General features: G+C 43.0%; 1 protein-coding gene across 1 annotated transcript in view; it reads left to right on the forward strand.

The window, feature by feature from the left end:
- Positions 1-360: 360 nt before the first annotated feature.
- Positions 361-17,561, forward strand: part of LOC144604640 (protein phosphatase EYA2-like) — a 135,227-nt gene continuing 118,026 nt past the window's right edge. Inside the window, exons 1-2 of the mRNA XM_078419275.1 lie at positions 361-481; positions 16,813-16,878. Of these exons, the coding sequence (XP_078275401.1) occupies positions 361-481; positions 16,813-16,878 (187 nt within the window). The remainder of the gene's footprint in view (positions 482-16,812; positions 16,879-17,561) is intronic.

Raw genomic sequence — 17,561 nt, forward strand, 5'->3', positions numbered from 1 at the left:
ATGGGTGTGAAATGTCTATTGGAATAGCCTGGGCAAGAAACCATAATAGTCACAAAATGCTGGAGACAATCAGCATATCAGGCAGCATTTCTGGGGAAAAAGGGTGGGTGACACTTCGGGTCAAGACCCTACTTCAGACTGAAAAGGCCTCAACGCGAAACGTCTCCTCTCCCTTTCCTCCAGAGATGCCGCCTGGCCCACTCAGTTACTCCAGCATTTTGTGCCTATCTTCGATGTAAAGCAGCATCTGCAGATCCTTCCTACACAAGTAACCATAATGTTCTTTACTCAACAGGGTTGAGGTTAGATTTGTGCATGCTATCAAATGATTAAAAAAACATTACTTTTCTTTCCAGGTGCATGGAAATGTTAGATCTGGTGATCCAACACAACCTGACTGCAAGTATTGAGTGCCCCAACCATCCAGACTTCCAGGACACTCGTATCAACGACATCTCAGAAATATCAAATGGCAAAGCAGGTAGGGAAACAAATCCAACAGCTACTATCTGATCACAGAACATATTATCATTACTGGAGAAATGACAGGAAAGTTAATAATTGAAATGTCCCAATCCTTTTGAGTGCTGCGTAAGTAAGCTAACAAAATGCACTGCATTCTTTTAATGCCAGCTTATCAAAACAATGACTATACTTGTATTTCTGCCAATACTAAATGCCTATGAATTCATCCCTAGCCATAAATACACCTTATGGTATTATAAATGGAGATGTATTTGAAAGTAGAATACAATGCATTGGGTGTAAGGCATATAGTGCTACTGGCTGACAATGAATTTCTATTGAAGATAGACACAAAATGCTGGAATAACTCAGAGGGACAGGCAGCATCTCTGGAGAGAAGGAATGGGTGATGTTTTATTTCGAGACCCTTCTTCAGACTGATGCAGTTTTATTTCTATAAATTTCTATTTCTCAACAACTTGACTTATTAGATGTTCCCATATGTGTCTGTGGAAGGGACACACAAAGCCATGGGTCACAATTAAAAGACATAGAAACATAGAAACATAGAAAATAGGTGCAGGAGTAGGCCATTCGGCCCTTTGAGCCTGCACTGCCATTCAATATGATCATGGCTGATCATCCAACTCAGTAGCCTTCTCTCCATACCCCCTGATCCCTTTAGCTACAAGAGCCACATCTAACTCCCTCTTAAATATAGCCAATGAACTGGCCTCAACTACCTTCTGTGGCAGAGAATTCCACAGATTCACCACTCTCTGTGTGAAAAAAACCTTTCTCATCTTGGTCCTAAAAGACTTCCCCCTTATCCTTAAACTGTGACCCCTTGTTCTGGACTTCCCCAACATCGGGAACCAGCTTCCTGCATCTAGCCTGTCCAACCCCTTAAGAATTTTGTAAGTTTCATAGATTCAATAGGAATTCAAAAGAAACCTCTTTGCGCAGAGAGTGGTCAAAGTGGGGTGGCACGGTGTGGCAGCGGTAGAGTTGCTGTCTTACAGCGCCAGAGACCCGGGTTCGATCCTGACTAAGGGTGCTTTCTGTACAGAGTTTGCACATTCTCCCAGTGACCACGAGGGTTTTCTCTGGGTGCTCCAGTTTCTTCCCACACTCCAAAGACGTAGAGGTTTGCAGGTTAATTGGTTTTGGTAAAAATCATAAATTTCCCTAGTGTGTCGGATAGTGCTAGTGTACGGGGATTGCTGGTCGGCGTGGACTCAGTGGGCCGAAGGGCCTGTTTTCGCTCTGTATCTCTAAATTAAACTAAACCAAATTAAATTAAATTGTTTCCGTACTGTATCCCCAAACTAAACTAAAATGAAGAGTGCTTGTAGAGTGAGTAGTTGAGTCAAGTAGGATACATACATTTAAAGACAGGGCTGAAAAATATTGAAGTGAGAAGTGAATGATGCTGAAGCAGGAAGAATCATAATATGTATCCCAATCTGGTGCACGTATACTTGGTATGGGCCAATGTGGTTAAACGGACCATAAGGGTGATGAATCTCCGGAATATATTACCTCGGAGGTTGCTGAGTTTGGATCATAGGATGTTTTTAAAGAGGAAGCAAACAAATATTTGAACAGGCATGGAATTCAGACCTATGGGCAGCGGGCTAAGAAGCACAGTTGAAGTCCTAGGCAGATCAGTCCTGATCGTATTGAATAGCAGGGTAGGCTTAAGGGGCTGAATAGCTTACTCCAGGTCCGATTTCATTCTAGAAATAGTGGAAGCATTGGAGATCATTTTTCAATGTTCTATAGATTCAGGATCAGTTCCTGTGGATTGGAGGATAGCAAATGTTATCCCACTTTTTAAGAAAGGAGGGAGAGAGAAAACGGGTAATTATAGACCAGTTAGTCTGACATCAGTGGTGGGGAAGATGCTGGAGTCAATTATAAAAGACGAAATTGCTGAGCATTTGGATAGCAGTAACGGGATCATTCCGAGTCAGCATGGATTTACGAAGGGGAAATCATGCTTGACAAATCTACTGGAATTTTTTGAGGATGTAACTAGGAAAATTGACAAGGGAGAGTCAGTGGATGTGGTGTACCTCGACTTTCAGAAAGCCTTCGACAAGATCCCACATAGGAGATTAGTGGGCAAAATTAGGGCACATGGTATTGGGGGTAGGGTACTGACATGGATAGAAAATTGGTTGACAGACAGAAAGCAAAGAGTGGGGATAAATGGGTCCCTTTCGGAATGGCAGGCAGTGACCAGTGGGGTACCGCAAGGTTCGGTGCTGGGACCCCAGCTATTTACGATATACATTAATGACTTAGACGAAGGGATTAAAAGTACCATTAGCAAATTTGCAGATGATACTAAGTTGGGGGGTAGTGTGAATTGTGAGGAAGATGCAATAACGCTGCAGGGTGACTTGGACAGGTTGTGTGAGTGGGCGGATACATGGCAGATGCAGTTTAATGTAGGTAAGTGTGAGGTTATTCACTTTGGAAGTAAGAATAGAAAGGCAGATTATTATCTGAATGGTGTCAAGTTAGGAGGAGGGGGAGTTCAACGAGATCTGGGTGTCCTAGTGCATCAGTCAATGAAAGGAAGCATGCAGGTTCAGCAGGCAGTGAAGAAAGCCAATGGAATGTTGGCCTTCGTAACAAGAGGAGTTGAGTATAGGAGCAAAGAGGTCCTTCTACAGTTGTACCGGGCCCTGGTGAGACCGCACCTGGAGTACTGTGTGCAGTTTTGGTCTCCAAATTTGAGGAAGGATATTCTTGCTATGGAGGGCGTGCAGCGTAGGTTCACTAGGTTAATTCCCGGAATGGCGGGACTGTCGTATGTTGAAAGGCTGGAGCGATTGGGCTTGTATACACTGGAATTTAGAAGGATGAGGGGGGATCTTATTGAAACATATAAGATAATTAGGGGATTGGACACATTAGAGGCAGATAACATGTTCCCAATGTTGGGGGAGTCCAGAACAAGGGGCCACAGTTTGAGAATAAGGGGTAGGCCATTTAGAACGGAGATGAGGAAGAACTTTTTCAGTCAGAGGGTGGTGAAGGTGTGGAATTCTCTGCCTCAGAAGGCAGTGGAGGCCAGTTCGTTGGATGCTTTCAAGAGAGAGCTGGATAGAGCTCTTAAGGATAGCGGAGTGAGGGGGTATGGGGAGAAGGCAGGAACGGGGTACTGATTGAGAGTGATCAGCCATGATCGCATTGAATGGCGGTGCTGGCTCGAAGGGCTGAATGGCCTACTCCTGCACCTATTGTCTATTGTCTATTGTCTATTGTCTATTGTCATTCCATTCTTGTGTCTGTTACATCCCATTTCTTTCCCATATGAGGAATACCTCAGCAAATAAATATTCTGAATTCATAAGATTTGGGATGAGGGTCGGCGCAGTGGCGCTGTGGTAGAGTTGCTTCCTTATAGCGCCAGAGACCTGGGTTCGATCTGACTACAGGGTGTTGTCTGTATGGATTTTGTACATTCTCCCTGTGACTGCGTGGGTTTTCCCCGGGTGCTCCGGTTTCCTCCCACACTTCAAAGATGTACAGGTTTGTAGGTTAATTAGTTTCTGTAAAATTGTAAATTGTGTGAGTGTACGGATGTGTAGTGTGTAGGATTGTGTGAGTGTACGGATGATTGCTGGTCGGTGCGGACTTATGAGGATGTTGCCAGGACTAGAGGGTCTGAGCTATAGGGAGAGGTTGAGTAAGCTGGGACTCTATTCCCTGGAGCGCGGGAGGATGAGGGGTGATCTTTCAGAGGTGTATAAAATTATGAGGAATAGATTGGGTAGATGCACAGAGTCTCTTGCCCAGAGTAGGTGAATCGAGGACGTGAGGACATAGGTTTAAGGTGAAGGGAAAAAGACCTATTAGGAATCTGAGGGGTAACTTTTTCACACAAAGGGTGGTGGGTGTATGGAACAAGCTGCTAGAGGAGATAGTTGAGGCTGGGACTCCCAATGTTCAAGAAACAGTTAACCGTGTACATGGATAGGACAGGTTTGGATGGATGTGGACCAAACACAGGTAGGTGGAACTAGTATAGCTGGGACATGTTGACCAGTGTGGGCAAGTTGGGCCGAATGGCCTGAATCCACACTGTATCACTCTATGACTATGACTCATATGACTGCCTTCTTGAAATTTTCCCCTTCTGCCACCCGTATTAGAAATATTTATTCATTGAAATCAGAGGCAAAAATAGGTCTTTGTGTGCACGTCACTGGTTGCTGCAGTGTGGTCATGAAGGCCATGTTGTAATAGGTAGCACATGTTCCAATGTGCTTTAGAGGGAAAGGAGGGTGTGCCCAAGACATACGGGGCTGAGCCCACCTCTTACGTTCCTGTGCTTTGGAACTGCCGTACCAGGCCATGATGCAACCAGTCAGGGTACCTTCCACAGTACATCTGTAAAACGTTTGTTAGAGTATTCAGAGACATACTAGAATCTCTTTAAACGTCTAAGAAAGTAGAGGTGCTGGTGAGATATCTATGTGACAGCATCTATGTGCTGGGTCCAGAGCAGGTCATCCAAGATGTTTAACGCCTAGTTTAACGCCTAGTTTAACGCCTAGTTTAACGCCTAGTTTAACGCCTAGTTTAACGCCTAGTTTAACGCCTAGTTTAACGCCTGGGAATTTGAAGCTGCTAACTTTCTCCACCGCTTTCCCACCAATAAAACAGGTGTGTGGTCTTCCACAGGGGTGCAGTGTTGCCGGAGTTCACCGGAGCGCCTCTCCAGCACCTCTGTAAAAAAAAAAGCCCAAATAAACAGCGAGGAATTTTAACTAGCGGGGAATTTAACAGCGGCCACTCCAGCACCAGTGACAGCTCCGGCACCTAAAAAATTAGCACTGCAACCCTGGTCTTCCACCTTCCCCTTTCTGAAGTCAGCAATCAGCTCCTTGGTTTTGTTGATGTCAAGTGAGAGGTTGTTGTTGTGGCACCACTCAACCAGGTATTCTATGTCTCCCATGTACACTGACTCAGCACTTTCAGTGATTCAGCCAACCGAGTGGTGTCGTCGGTGAATTTATAGATAGCATTGGAGCTGTGCTCAGCCACACTGTCATGGATGTAAAAAGACCAGAGCAGGGTGTTAAGCACGCAACCTGTGTTATCAGTGAATGAGGAGGAGATGCTGTTAATGATCATAGAGTGTCAGAGAGCCATACAGCATGGGAACAGGCCCTTCGGCCCAACTTGCCCATGCCGAACAAGATGCCCATCTACACAAATCCCACCTTCCCGCGTTTGGCCCCTATCCCTCTGAACCTTTCCTAGCCATGTGCCTGTACAAATATTTTCACTGCTAAACTGTCAAACGTTCACTGGCCTTTAAAAGCACTGGCGCCACATTCTAATTATGAGAATCCAAAATTACTTTTCAGAAAACTAATTTTGGATTCTACATCCAAAATTAGTTTGTGAGAAAGATTTTGTGGCTGCCCCCAATGCACGTTCCCCTTTGTGAAACAATACGCAGGTAGAATACAAGTGCGGTATGTAAAGTGTTGCAACTTGCGACCCTGTGCATTTACTTCGAATAACTATCTATTCAGTAAATTCAATGACTCACACCTTGAACATATCATTCCTGACACATTAGCTCCAGTAAGAACTAGCCCAGAATCCTCATTGTGTGACAATCCACCACAAGCTCAAACGCCTGACCACGGCATCATTTACAAAAGTGGAAGAACAGCTTGCGAATCCCAAATAGGAAAATTGGCTCGAAAACCCCATCACACATGACATTTCAACCTTTTCACCCTTTGGAGAGAAAAACACATGCTAAACAACTGAATTCATAATAAAATTCATTCACAAATGGTGACACTGTACAAAACTGCGACGTGGAGAATTTATTCAGCAAGAGACCTGAAACTTCAGGCATGTCAAAGTCAGGAAAATAGTTTTGCCAAGCTGCATTGAATCTTTGCTCCTGCGGGTATTTACAACATTTGCAACAACTGTGTAGGTAAATATGTTGAGATAGATGCAAAGTGCTGGAACTGCCGAGCTGGCCAAGCAGCATCTCTGGAGAAAAGGATCTTGGGCGGTACAGTGGCACTAGCAGTAGAGTTGCTGCCTTACAGCGCCAGAGCCCTGGGTTCGATCCTGTCTATGGGTGCTGTCTGTATGGAATTTGTACGTTCTTCCTGTGACCGCGTGGGTTTTCACCGGGTGCGCCGGATTCCTCCCACACTCCAAAGATGTAAAGATCTGTAGGTGATTGGCTTCTGTAAATTATAAATTGTCCCAAATGTGCAGTTTACATTGTATGGTGTGATCGGCATGGATTCAGTGGGACAAAGGGCCTGTTTCTGCGCTGTATCTCTAAAGTCTAAAGGTGATGTTTTGGGTCAGAACCCTTCTTCAGACTGAAATTAGAGTTGGGTGGGGGGGGGGGGGGGGGGGGGTGGAATTAGATGTAGGAAAAAAGTAAAGTACATTGCTTGGTAAGTGCTTCATTTGTTTTCACTTTTTGTTCAGTTCAATTTTTTATATTTTTTTAAGTTGTGGAAATTTAAATGTTTGTGATACACCTCGTCACATTTGTAGTGCTTAGATTTTAAAACTGGGGGCAGGCGCACATGAGAGTGAAGGGGTCTGGTAAAGTGAGCTGAGGGAAATGTAATTATAGAATAAACAATGTTTATGCTTACGCTGTCTGCCACGCATTGTCCTGCCTCTCCCCTTTTCCAGCTTTCTTCTCCCTCTCACATAGTCTGAAGATTGGTCTCAACCTGAAAAGTCACCTGTCCATGTTCTCCAGACACGCTGTCTGAGCTGTTGAATTATTCCAACAATTTGTGTCCTTTTATGCTCCTCCCACAATCTTGCAAATTATTTCCTGTCATATATTTATGGAGATCCTTTTTGAACTCCGCAGCTGAATTGTCTCTGCAATAATGCAAACCATTAAATGTAAATGTAAATATTTCATACTTCTTCTTTCGTGTCCATCATCCATGTTTCAAATGTTACATCACTGTCATCGTCCGTCCTGAAAAGGACACAAGCTTCCGGCGACAATCAGTGGGAGCCATCACTTGTACAATAGGAGATGGTGATAGCAGAATTTGCTTAGGACACTTCCAGTTTCCAGCCCCGCGACGTGGACTCTTCTGCTATGGGGCCAATATTTCATTTGTATGGATAGATAAACCTCATAGAGTCACACAGCATGGAAACAGGCCCTTTGGCACAATTCATCCACGCTGACCAAGAAATGAAGCAGATACCATACTGGCATTTAAGAGGGTTTTGGATAGGCTTACGGATACCCCAGGAACGGAGGGATATGGGTTACATGCAGGTGGATAAGAGATGGTCTTGGCATCATGTTTGGCACAGACATTGTGGGGTGAAGGGCCTGTTCTTGTGCTGTTCAGTTCAATGTTCTTTGTAATGCTTTTTGTTATTTGCTTGTTGATAGTTGAGCATTGAATTTAGAGTGGCTCAGTGGCGCAAGCTAACCGCAAGCTAAGCTGCCTCACAGATCTAGTGATCTAGGTTCAATCCTGTTCTCTGCGGTCCGTGTGGAGTTGGCACACTAACCCTTGATCCCAAAAGTTTATACCAAAGATAGATACAAAATGCTGGAGTAACTCAGCGGGTCAAGCAGCATCTCTGGAGAAAAGGAATAGCTGACGTTTCGGGTTGGAAACCTGGGGGGGAGAATAAAAGGAGGAGCTTTGTAACTTTGTCAGCACCGTAGGTGGCCGCTATTTGTATACATTGGGTATGCAAGCAAAGAATGTCACTGTGCCTAGTCACATGTGACAATAAAGTATTCCATTCCATTCCAAGATAGAGGTGGGGAGGGGGGAGGGATGACTGGAGGTGAGAAAAAGCCAGAGCAAATCAGGTAAGTGTAGGAAGGAACTGCAGATGCTGGTTTAAACCGAAGATAGACGCAAAAAGCTGGAGTAACTCAGCGGGACAGGCAGCATCTCTGGAGAGAAGGAATGGGTGACATGAAGAAGGGTCTCAACGCGAAACGTCACCCATTCCTTCTCTCCAGAGATGCTGCCTGTTCTGCTGAGTTACTCCAGCTTTTTGTGTCCATCTTCAGAGCAAATCAGGGCCGGCAACAGATGACCTTAGGGTGGAATCCATAGTGGCCCATTGTTGGCTGGGAAAGATGTGCTAACAACTGGGGTACCAGGATGCAAACAATGGAACCAGTACACTAGTAGACACTTATGAATGTTGGGATATTGAAAGATGTGTCCAATACAGTGTTGTTGTCATTTTTATGCAAAGATGATTAATTATAAGCCATGGTTATTCCTTTTCACAATTTGATTCAAAAATGATAAATGTGTCTGTCTTGCTGGATACGGAGAATCATAGTGAACCAACACAGATACAAGTTTATCAGCCACTGTATCCATGCTGAGCATCAAGTAACATCAAGTATGCTAATCCAATTTTCCTGCACTTGTCTTATGCTTTCAATGCATCGGTGATTCAAGGGACCAAGCAGATACTTAAATGTTGTGGGAGTCTCTGTTTCCACCCTTCTAATTAGCAGTGGCTTCCAGATTGCAACCATCTTTTGGTGAAGAAAGTGTTTCCTCAGATCCCTTCTAAACTTTCTACCTCACACCTAAAACCACTGCCCTCTGTTTTAGACAACTCTGCTGCAGGAAAATTTTATTTTACTACTTAACATACTTATCTATACTGCTCTTAATTTGTCTACCATTATCAGGTTCCCATATGCCACTTTAAACATTTAATCTCCAGTACCTGTACTGCCACCTTCAGATTTATTCACAAAATGCTGGAGTAACTCAGCAGGTCAGGCAGCATCTCGGGAGAGAAGGAATGGGTGACGTTTCGGGTCGAGACCCACCTTCAGAGATCCTTAGACTTGTAAAAGCAATGTCTCTCTTCTTCAATACTTTCTAGTGCTCTAACATTGATTGCAAATGACTTAAAAAGCATCACCTCATACTAATCAGGATTAAATTCCATCTGCCATTGCCCTGCCCTTCTTACCATTTGATCAATATCATTCTGTAGCCCAAGTCTAACCTCTTCAATATCAACTTCACTACTAGCATTCATGTCTTCTGTGCATTATACGCACACGCACACACGCGCACACACACCTGCACACACCTGCAGATGCTGGTTTACAGAAAAGACACAAAATGCTGGAGTAACTCTGCGGGTCAGGCAGCATCCCTGGAGAACACGAAGAGATGATTTTTCTGGTCGGGACACTCCTTCAGTCCGAAGAGGGGTCCCGACCCGAAATGCCACATTTTTCCAGCATTTTGTGTCTTTCCTATATATTACAAACAGTAAAGTTCTTAATAATGACTGGTGCAACCTGTGGTCACAGGCTTCCAATCACAAAAACAACCTATTGCCTACACCCTCCGATTACCCAGCCAATTTTCTATCCAATTTGTTCCTCTTTTGAGAAAAAGGAAGTAAAAAAATGTTTAAATCTTTTCAAAGAATTATTAGCAGCAGAGCTAGCTGGACAAGTTTCCACAGGTACAATGCATGTCTTTGTTATAAAAGGTTAATCAGAGGTTGTTGGCACCAGACAAAAATACTTCACTGTTGTATAATGAATTTAAGCCACCAAATATATGATTAAAATCCGAGTGTTGATTGCACAATCAAGAGGTCAGTTGTGTTGGAATATAATGATTGACCATCCCAGAGTTAGGATTTAAATCATGCAAACGAATCGTACTGCACGGAACAGGCCCTTCAGCCCGCCTTGTCCGTGCCCACCAAGCTGCTTTAACAGTAGTAGTTCCATTTACCTATGCCTAGCCCATATCCCTCCAAACCTTTCATATCCATGTACTTGTCTAAGTGTCTTTTAAATGTTATAATTATAACTGCTTCCACCACTTCTTCTGGCAACTCATTCCATGTTTGCACCACTCTCTGTGTGTAAATGTTGCCCCATGGGTCCCTTTTAAATCTTTCTCCTCTCACTCTAAACTTTGCACTCTAGTTTTTGACTCCCTTACCCTTGGGAAAATACCGTGGCCATTTTCCTTATCTGCGTCGCAAGTGATTTTGTAAACCTCTATAAGGCCACCCCTCAGTCTCCTTCGCTCCAGGGGAAAGGGAACCAGCTGCTTGTGCAACCTCTCCTTATCGCTCAAACCCTCCACACCTGGTAATATCCCTGTATATTATTTTGCACCCTCTCCAATTTAATGATATTCTCTTTATCATTAGGTGACTAAAACTGCACATACAGTAGTGCTCCAAATACGGCCTTACCAATGTCGTGTACAGCTGTAACATGACAACCTAACTTAAGTTACGCATTCAGGGGCGGTACAGTGGCGTAGTGGTACAGTTGCTGCCTTACAGTGCCAGAGACCCAGGTTCGATCCTGACTACGGGTGCTGTCTGTACAGAGTTTGTACGTTCTCCCTGTGACCGCATTGGTTTTCTCCGGGCACTCTGATTTCCTCCCACTCTCCAAAGATGTACAGGCTTGTAGGTTAATTGGCTTCGGTAAAGATTGTAAATTGTCCCTAGAGTGTAGGATAGTGCTAGTGTATGGGGATCGTTGGTCGGCGCGGACTCAGTGGGCCGAGGGGCTGTTTCCGCCCTGCATCTCTAAACTAAACCAAGCACTCAATACTGTGATTGATGAAGGCAAGCATGCCAAACATCTTCGCTGTTCTGTCCATCTCTGTGGAACTGCAGCCCCTGGTCTCTCTGTTCTACAACACTCCCGAGGACCCTACCATTTACTGCGTAAGTTTGTGGTTTATCCTACTGTAGTTTATCCTATCAAAATGCAACACGTCGCATTTATGTACATTAAACTCCATCTGCCATTTCTCAATCCATTGGCCCAGTTGATCATGGTCCTGTTGTCATCTTGGATAACCTTCATCACTGTCCACTATACCACCGATTTTAGTGTAATCTGCAAACTTATTAACCTTGCTACCTCCATTCCCATCCAGATCATTAATATAAGTAACAACAGTGGTCCCTACACCAATCCCTGTGGTACGCCACTTGTTGCAGGCCTCCAGTCGAGAAAAACAACCCTCTATCGCCACCCTCTGTTTTCTACTGTTGGGCCAATTTTATATCCAATCGGCTAGCTCACCCTGGATACCATGTGTTGTAGCCTTCCAGACCAGCCTAACATATGGTACCTTGTCAAAGGCCTTGCTGAAGCCCAGGTAGCCAATATCTTCTTCACTGCCCTCATGAATCTTCTTTGTCACTTCTTCAACTCTACAAAGTCATACTGACTAACCCTAATTAGCCTTTCCCTTTCCAAAGGCTTGTAGATCCTATCTATTGGAATACCCTGCAATAACTTGCCCAGTATTAATGTTATACTCACCGGTTTGTAGTTCCCAGCTTTTCCTTACAGCTTTTCCTAAATAGTACCCTCCAGTCTTCCGGCACTGCACTTGTGCCTATCGATGACATTTGAAAATGGGTCAAGGAAAGAATTTCCACCACTTTGCTTCTAAATACTCTAAACTGTGGGCCAGTTCAGATGATGCAACTATTACTGCAAGGTCCCTCTTTGCTCAATGCACTCTTATACAACAGAACTCAGAACAAGCCATCTTAAAATTAACCAGCACCAGACGATTGCATCAAACTCTCTCTGCTCAGAATTTGTATAAATCTGTGGCATAAACAGATAGAAATAGAAGTTATGATCTGCATTTCAAGGGTCTGCATAAGCCAGTTTTTTTGTTCGCAATTTTAGTTAAGTCGAGTTTATTGTCATATATGCACCAGTATGTTGAGGTCGAGATACAATGAACATGGTGCCGTTAAACTAATCTCTGCCTGCTTGTGACCCATACCCCTCAATTCTCTGCATGTGTTATCTAAAAGCCTCTTAAATACCACTATCGTATCTGCTTGCACCACCACCCCGGTATCATATTCCAGGTTCTCACCAAGTAAAACAAAATGTCTGCTCAAAGTCCCTACTTCCAAATTAATAAGATCCAGAAAGGTGCACACTTCTTAATTGGTAATCAAAAACACCTTGGGTGCAGTGACGGAGAATCGGATACAGCAAACCATTTTGTGTCTCGTCGCATTGAAAAATTGTGCTTGTGTTCTTGTAATTTCCCTCCCACCACTTCTGCGGAAGTCTTCACCTATTATGATTAGTGATGCCTCTTCATTTTCCCCTGTAGCACTCTAACCCAGATTTTACTCTAAAACTGCATCATTTTTCAACTCGCTGACCAGTTATAAAACTGCACTGTAGACCAGTCACCCAGTCTTTAAACCACAGTGACTTCAATGGAAAGTAATACCAGGCAGTTTCCTGAGCGTGGTGGGTATATTGACTGAGCTTCCTGAGAAGGTAGTTAAGCAGGTACTATAAAAAGCATTGAAAAGACACTTGGACAGGTACTTGGATAAGAAAAGTTTAGAGGGATATGGGCAAAAACACAGGCAAATGGGACTAGGTTAGATGCGGTATCTTTGTTAGCATGGACAAGTTGGGCCGAAGGGCCTGTTTCTGTGCTGTATGACTCAATGACTCTAATGGTGGACCAGCCAATGTTATGTCCAAATACTGGGTTGAAAATATATGCCAAACATCCATTTAAAAGCAGGAAACCATTGATTACATTTTATAAGAATAAAGGGCCATTGAGTACAAAAGCAAAGTGACCACACTGAACTGATTTAATCGTGCATAAGTATGATAGTGTGATGCATGTTAAAAGGTAAAGGGGACACAGGTTGTGAATTTTAATCCCTTCCTTGTAATTTGTGAAATAAGATTATCACCAAAGAATGATGAGAGAGATTTGGATTTTATTTCTTTTTAAACACAGGACATTCCACCTCCTGGCAGTTTTATCAGACTCAGATGTACATGTAGAATCAAGCAAGCTTATAAGCTAGAAGTGGCAAAATAGATTAACTGGATAGCATTTCAGAGAGTTAGCCAGGTGTGCTGGGCTAAATGGCTATCTTCCATGTTGTGAAATATTTTTATGTTCCCCATTCAAAGCATTATGAACCAGTTTTGCAAATTTGAAACTTGGCCAATTTATTGTTACTCCAATTCTTCGGTTGAGTTCTTCTCCTTCCGTTAGCATTTTGACCCGTGATTTACTTACTTACCTGCACAGCGCCAGTGACAGGATTAATCCACTGCTTTGAGGCATATCTGCAGGTGTTCTCTCACTTGCTTTCCAGACCGTCAGCAGAAAGCTGCCAAAACTCAGAAATAATGCGATAAACAGCCATTGCTCCAATTTCTTTTGGTGTTCCTTTGATTCTTCTGCCAAAGAAAAGTCCTAAAGGCAAAAATCACAGCTTAGGGTTGTAAGTGATTGCTTCTGGATTTTATTATGATTTCCTTGATCTTCTGCCCCAATTTCTGTCCTACATTTCTGCCCATATTTTGCCCTGTTTAATAAATACAATGAATACATGGCAAAAAAAAGTAGCACAGCCTGTTTTTAGCTCTGCTGAAGATTACTCCAAATAAGTCTGAAGAAGGGTCCTAACCCAAAATGTTACCTACCCATGCCCTCCAGAGATGCTGCCTGACCTGCTGCGTTACTCCAGCATATTGTGTGGTTTTTTAAATGTAAACTACCATCTGCGGTTCATTGTAACTCCCAAAACATAACCTGTATACCATAGAATATATGAATGGTATGCAGTATGGCATGAATTCAGTATTCCATGATTCTTTTGATGTTGGAACAGATAAATGAGAGAATTCATAAAAACGTATCCATGGGTATTTACAATTGTGCAAGTAGACTATAGGAAAAGCCGATACATTGAATTCAGAGCTTTAGACATTAGGTAAAATTGCACTAATTTGAATTCCATTCTGCTACATTATTAATCTCATATGCAACCAATTATTATAAATGTATTTTAGGTGAATTGTTCTTCTGGAGAGATAAATGAGAAAAAAATTAAATTCAGAAGACAACTTTGTAAATGGAAAGGGAAGAGTGAAAGTAATGCTTAAAGATATATTTATATTGCCACTTTCTTGTTATCCTGCCTTCAAAATATATGAAAAATAAAGAGCAAATCAAACATAAAGGAAAAAATAAAGAGCAAATCAAACATAAACACAGGTAAAGAGAGGAATTTATATTTGTTTACATATTTCAGGCGTCTTAAATGGAAGTAAAAAATTGTCCTTTAAACTGAAAGTTTCTTTCAGTCTTTCTGTAGACTATGTTGCTTTACAACCCTACACACTGCTGTTTATTCAATAGCCCAATACGCTGCTGTTTCAATTCACCTAAAATACATTTATAATGTATTAGCCAGAAAAAGTAGCATACCAGAGGACTGGGAGAAATTCAGAGTCCAGCAGAGGAGGACAAAGGGCTTAATTAGGAAAGGGAAAATAGATTATGAGGGAAAACTGGCAAGGAACATAAAAACAGACTGCAAAAGCTTTTATAGATATGTCAAGAGAAAAAGATTAGTTAAGGCAAATGTAGGTCCCTTGCAGTCGGAAACAGGTGAATTGATCATAGGGAACAAGGAGATGGCAGACCAATTGAACAAATACTTTGGTTCTGTCTTCACTAAGGAAGACATAAACCGTCTGCCGGAAATAGCGGGGGACCGGTGGTCTAATGAGATGGAGGAACTGAGGGAAATCCAGGTTAGTCGGGAAGTGGTGTTAGGTAAATTAAATGGATTAAAAGCAGATAAATCCCCAGGGCCAGATAGGCTGCATCCCAGAGTGCTTAAGGAAGTAGCCTCAGAAATAGTGGATGCAATAGTGATAATTTTTCAAAACTCTTTAGATTCTGGAGTAGTTCCTGAGGGCTGGAGGGTAGCTAATGTAACCCCACTTTTTAAAAAGGGAGGGAGAGAGAAAACGGGGAATTATAGACCAGTTAGCCTAACATCGGTAGTGGGGAAAATGCTAGAGTCAGTTATTAAAGATGTGATAGCATCACATTTGGAAAGTGGTGAAATCATCGGACAAAGTCAGCATGGATTTACCAAAGGCAAATCATGTCTGACGAATCTTATAGAATTTTTCGAGGATGTAACTAGTAGAGTGGATAAGGGAGAACCAGTCGATGTGTTATATCTGGACTTTCAGAAGGCCTTCGACAAGGTCCCACATAGGAGATTGATGTACAAACTTAAAGCACACGGTATTGAGGGTTCAGTTTTGAGGTGGATAGAAAATTGGTTGGCGGACAGGAAGCAAAGAGTAGGAATAAACGGGTCCTTTTCGGAATGGCAGGCAGTGACTAGTGGGGTACCGCAAGGCTCAGTGCTGGGACCCCAGTTATTTACAGTGTATATTAATGATTTGGACGAGGGAATTGAATGCAACATCTCTAAGTTTGCGGTTGACACGAAGCTGGGTGGCAGTGTTAGCTGCGAGGAGGATGCTAGGAGGCTGCAGAGTGACTTGGATAGATTAGGCGAGTGGGCAAATGCATGGCAGATGCGATATAATGTGGATAAATGTGAGGTTATCCACTTTGGCGGCAAGAACAGGAAAGCAGAGTATTACCTGAATGGTGACCGATTGGGAGAAGGGGAGATGCAACGTGACCTGGGTGTCATGGTGCACCAGTCATTGAAAGCAAGCATGCAGGTGCAGCAGACAGTGAAGAAAGCGAATGGTATGTTGGCATTCATAGCAAGAGGATTTGAGTTTAGGAGCAGGGAGGTTCTGCTGCAGTTGTACAGGGCCTTGGTGAGACCGCACCTGGAGAATTGTGTGCAGTTTTGGTCTCCTAACCTGAGGAAAGACGTTCTTGCCTTAGAGGGAGTACAGAGAAGGTTCACCAGATTAATCCCTGGGATGGCGGGACTTGCATATGAGGAAAGGCTGGATAGACTGGGCTTGTACTCGCTGGAATTTAGAAGACTGAGGGGGGATCTTATAGAAACATATAAAATTCTTAAGGGGTTGGAGAGGCTAGATGCGGGAAGATTGTTCCCGATGTTGGGGGAGTCCAGAACCAGGGGTCACAGCTTAAGGATAAGGGGGAAGTATTTTAGGACCGAGATGAGAAAACATTTCTTCACACAGAGAGTGGTGAGTCTGTGGAATTCTCTGCCACAGAAGGTAGTTGAGGCCAGTTCATTGGCTATATTTAAGAGGGAGTTAGATGTGGCCCTTTTTGCTAAAGGGATCAGGGGGTATGGAGAGAAGGCAGGTACAGGCTACTGAGCTGGATGATCAGCCATGATCATATTGAATGGCGGTGTAGGCTCGAAGGGCCGAATGGCCTACTCCTGCACCTATTTTCTATGTTTCTATGTTTATTCAACAGCCCTGTATACTACGGTTTATTCAATGTGCAGTAAATGTTAATGTTTCCTTTTCAGACAAATCAGAGTCAATGAGCATCAGTGAGCTTACAACAACAACCTTAGAACACCTCCCCAATCCAGGTATGTTTACTATTATTGATATTTGCATTTATTTACTATGTACTGCAGTGATAAATCAAACCAGAAGTAATTGGTTAAAGAACAACTACATTTGTTAGATAGAAGAGTCTTTATTTATTCATCAGGTCAGCTCACCCTCTACATTTACTCATTGGTAATGTCCTCCTTACACATGAAAGAGAAAATTATTTTTACTGCTGCACAACTTGGGCAGATCTTTTCCAGTTAGGTAGCATGGTGATCGCGCTTGGTGCATGTTGCAGGAGGTGTTGAACAAAAAAATTGAAAGACTGGAGAAGCAGCAAGCCAGGCAACATTCACATAGATTATTATTGTTACGTGACCAAGATACAGTGAAAAGATTTTGTTTGCATGCTATCCAAACAAATTAGATAATACTGAACATGAATATAATCAGGCCAAACACAAGTACAAAAGACAAAGCAAAGGGAAAATTACCAAAGGGCATAATATCAGCATTGTAGCATAACAGTTCCAGAGTTAAGGTTCAATGCCTGCAATGAGGTTAGAAAATCAGGACTCTACCATAGCTTATGGAAGAACCATTCAGAAGTCTGATAACAAAGGGGAAAAAAACAAAGATGCTATTGCGGTTTGGAATCCTTCCTCAGAAGGTCTGCTCTGAGTTTGCAGACTGGAAACAAAAGTCATAGGATCAGAAG

The sequence above is a fragment of the Rhinoraja longicauda genome, chromosome 22, assembly GCF_053455715.1.
Source record: "Rhinoraja longicauda isolate Sanriku21f chromosome 22, sRhiLon1.1, whole genome shotgun sequence".
In the NCBI taxonomy this organism is placed as follows: Eukaryota; Metazoa; Chordata; class Chondrichthyes; order Rajiformes; family Arhynchobatidae; genus Rhinoraja; species Rhinoraja longicauda.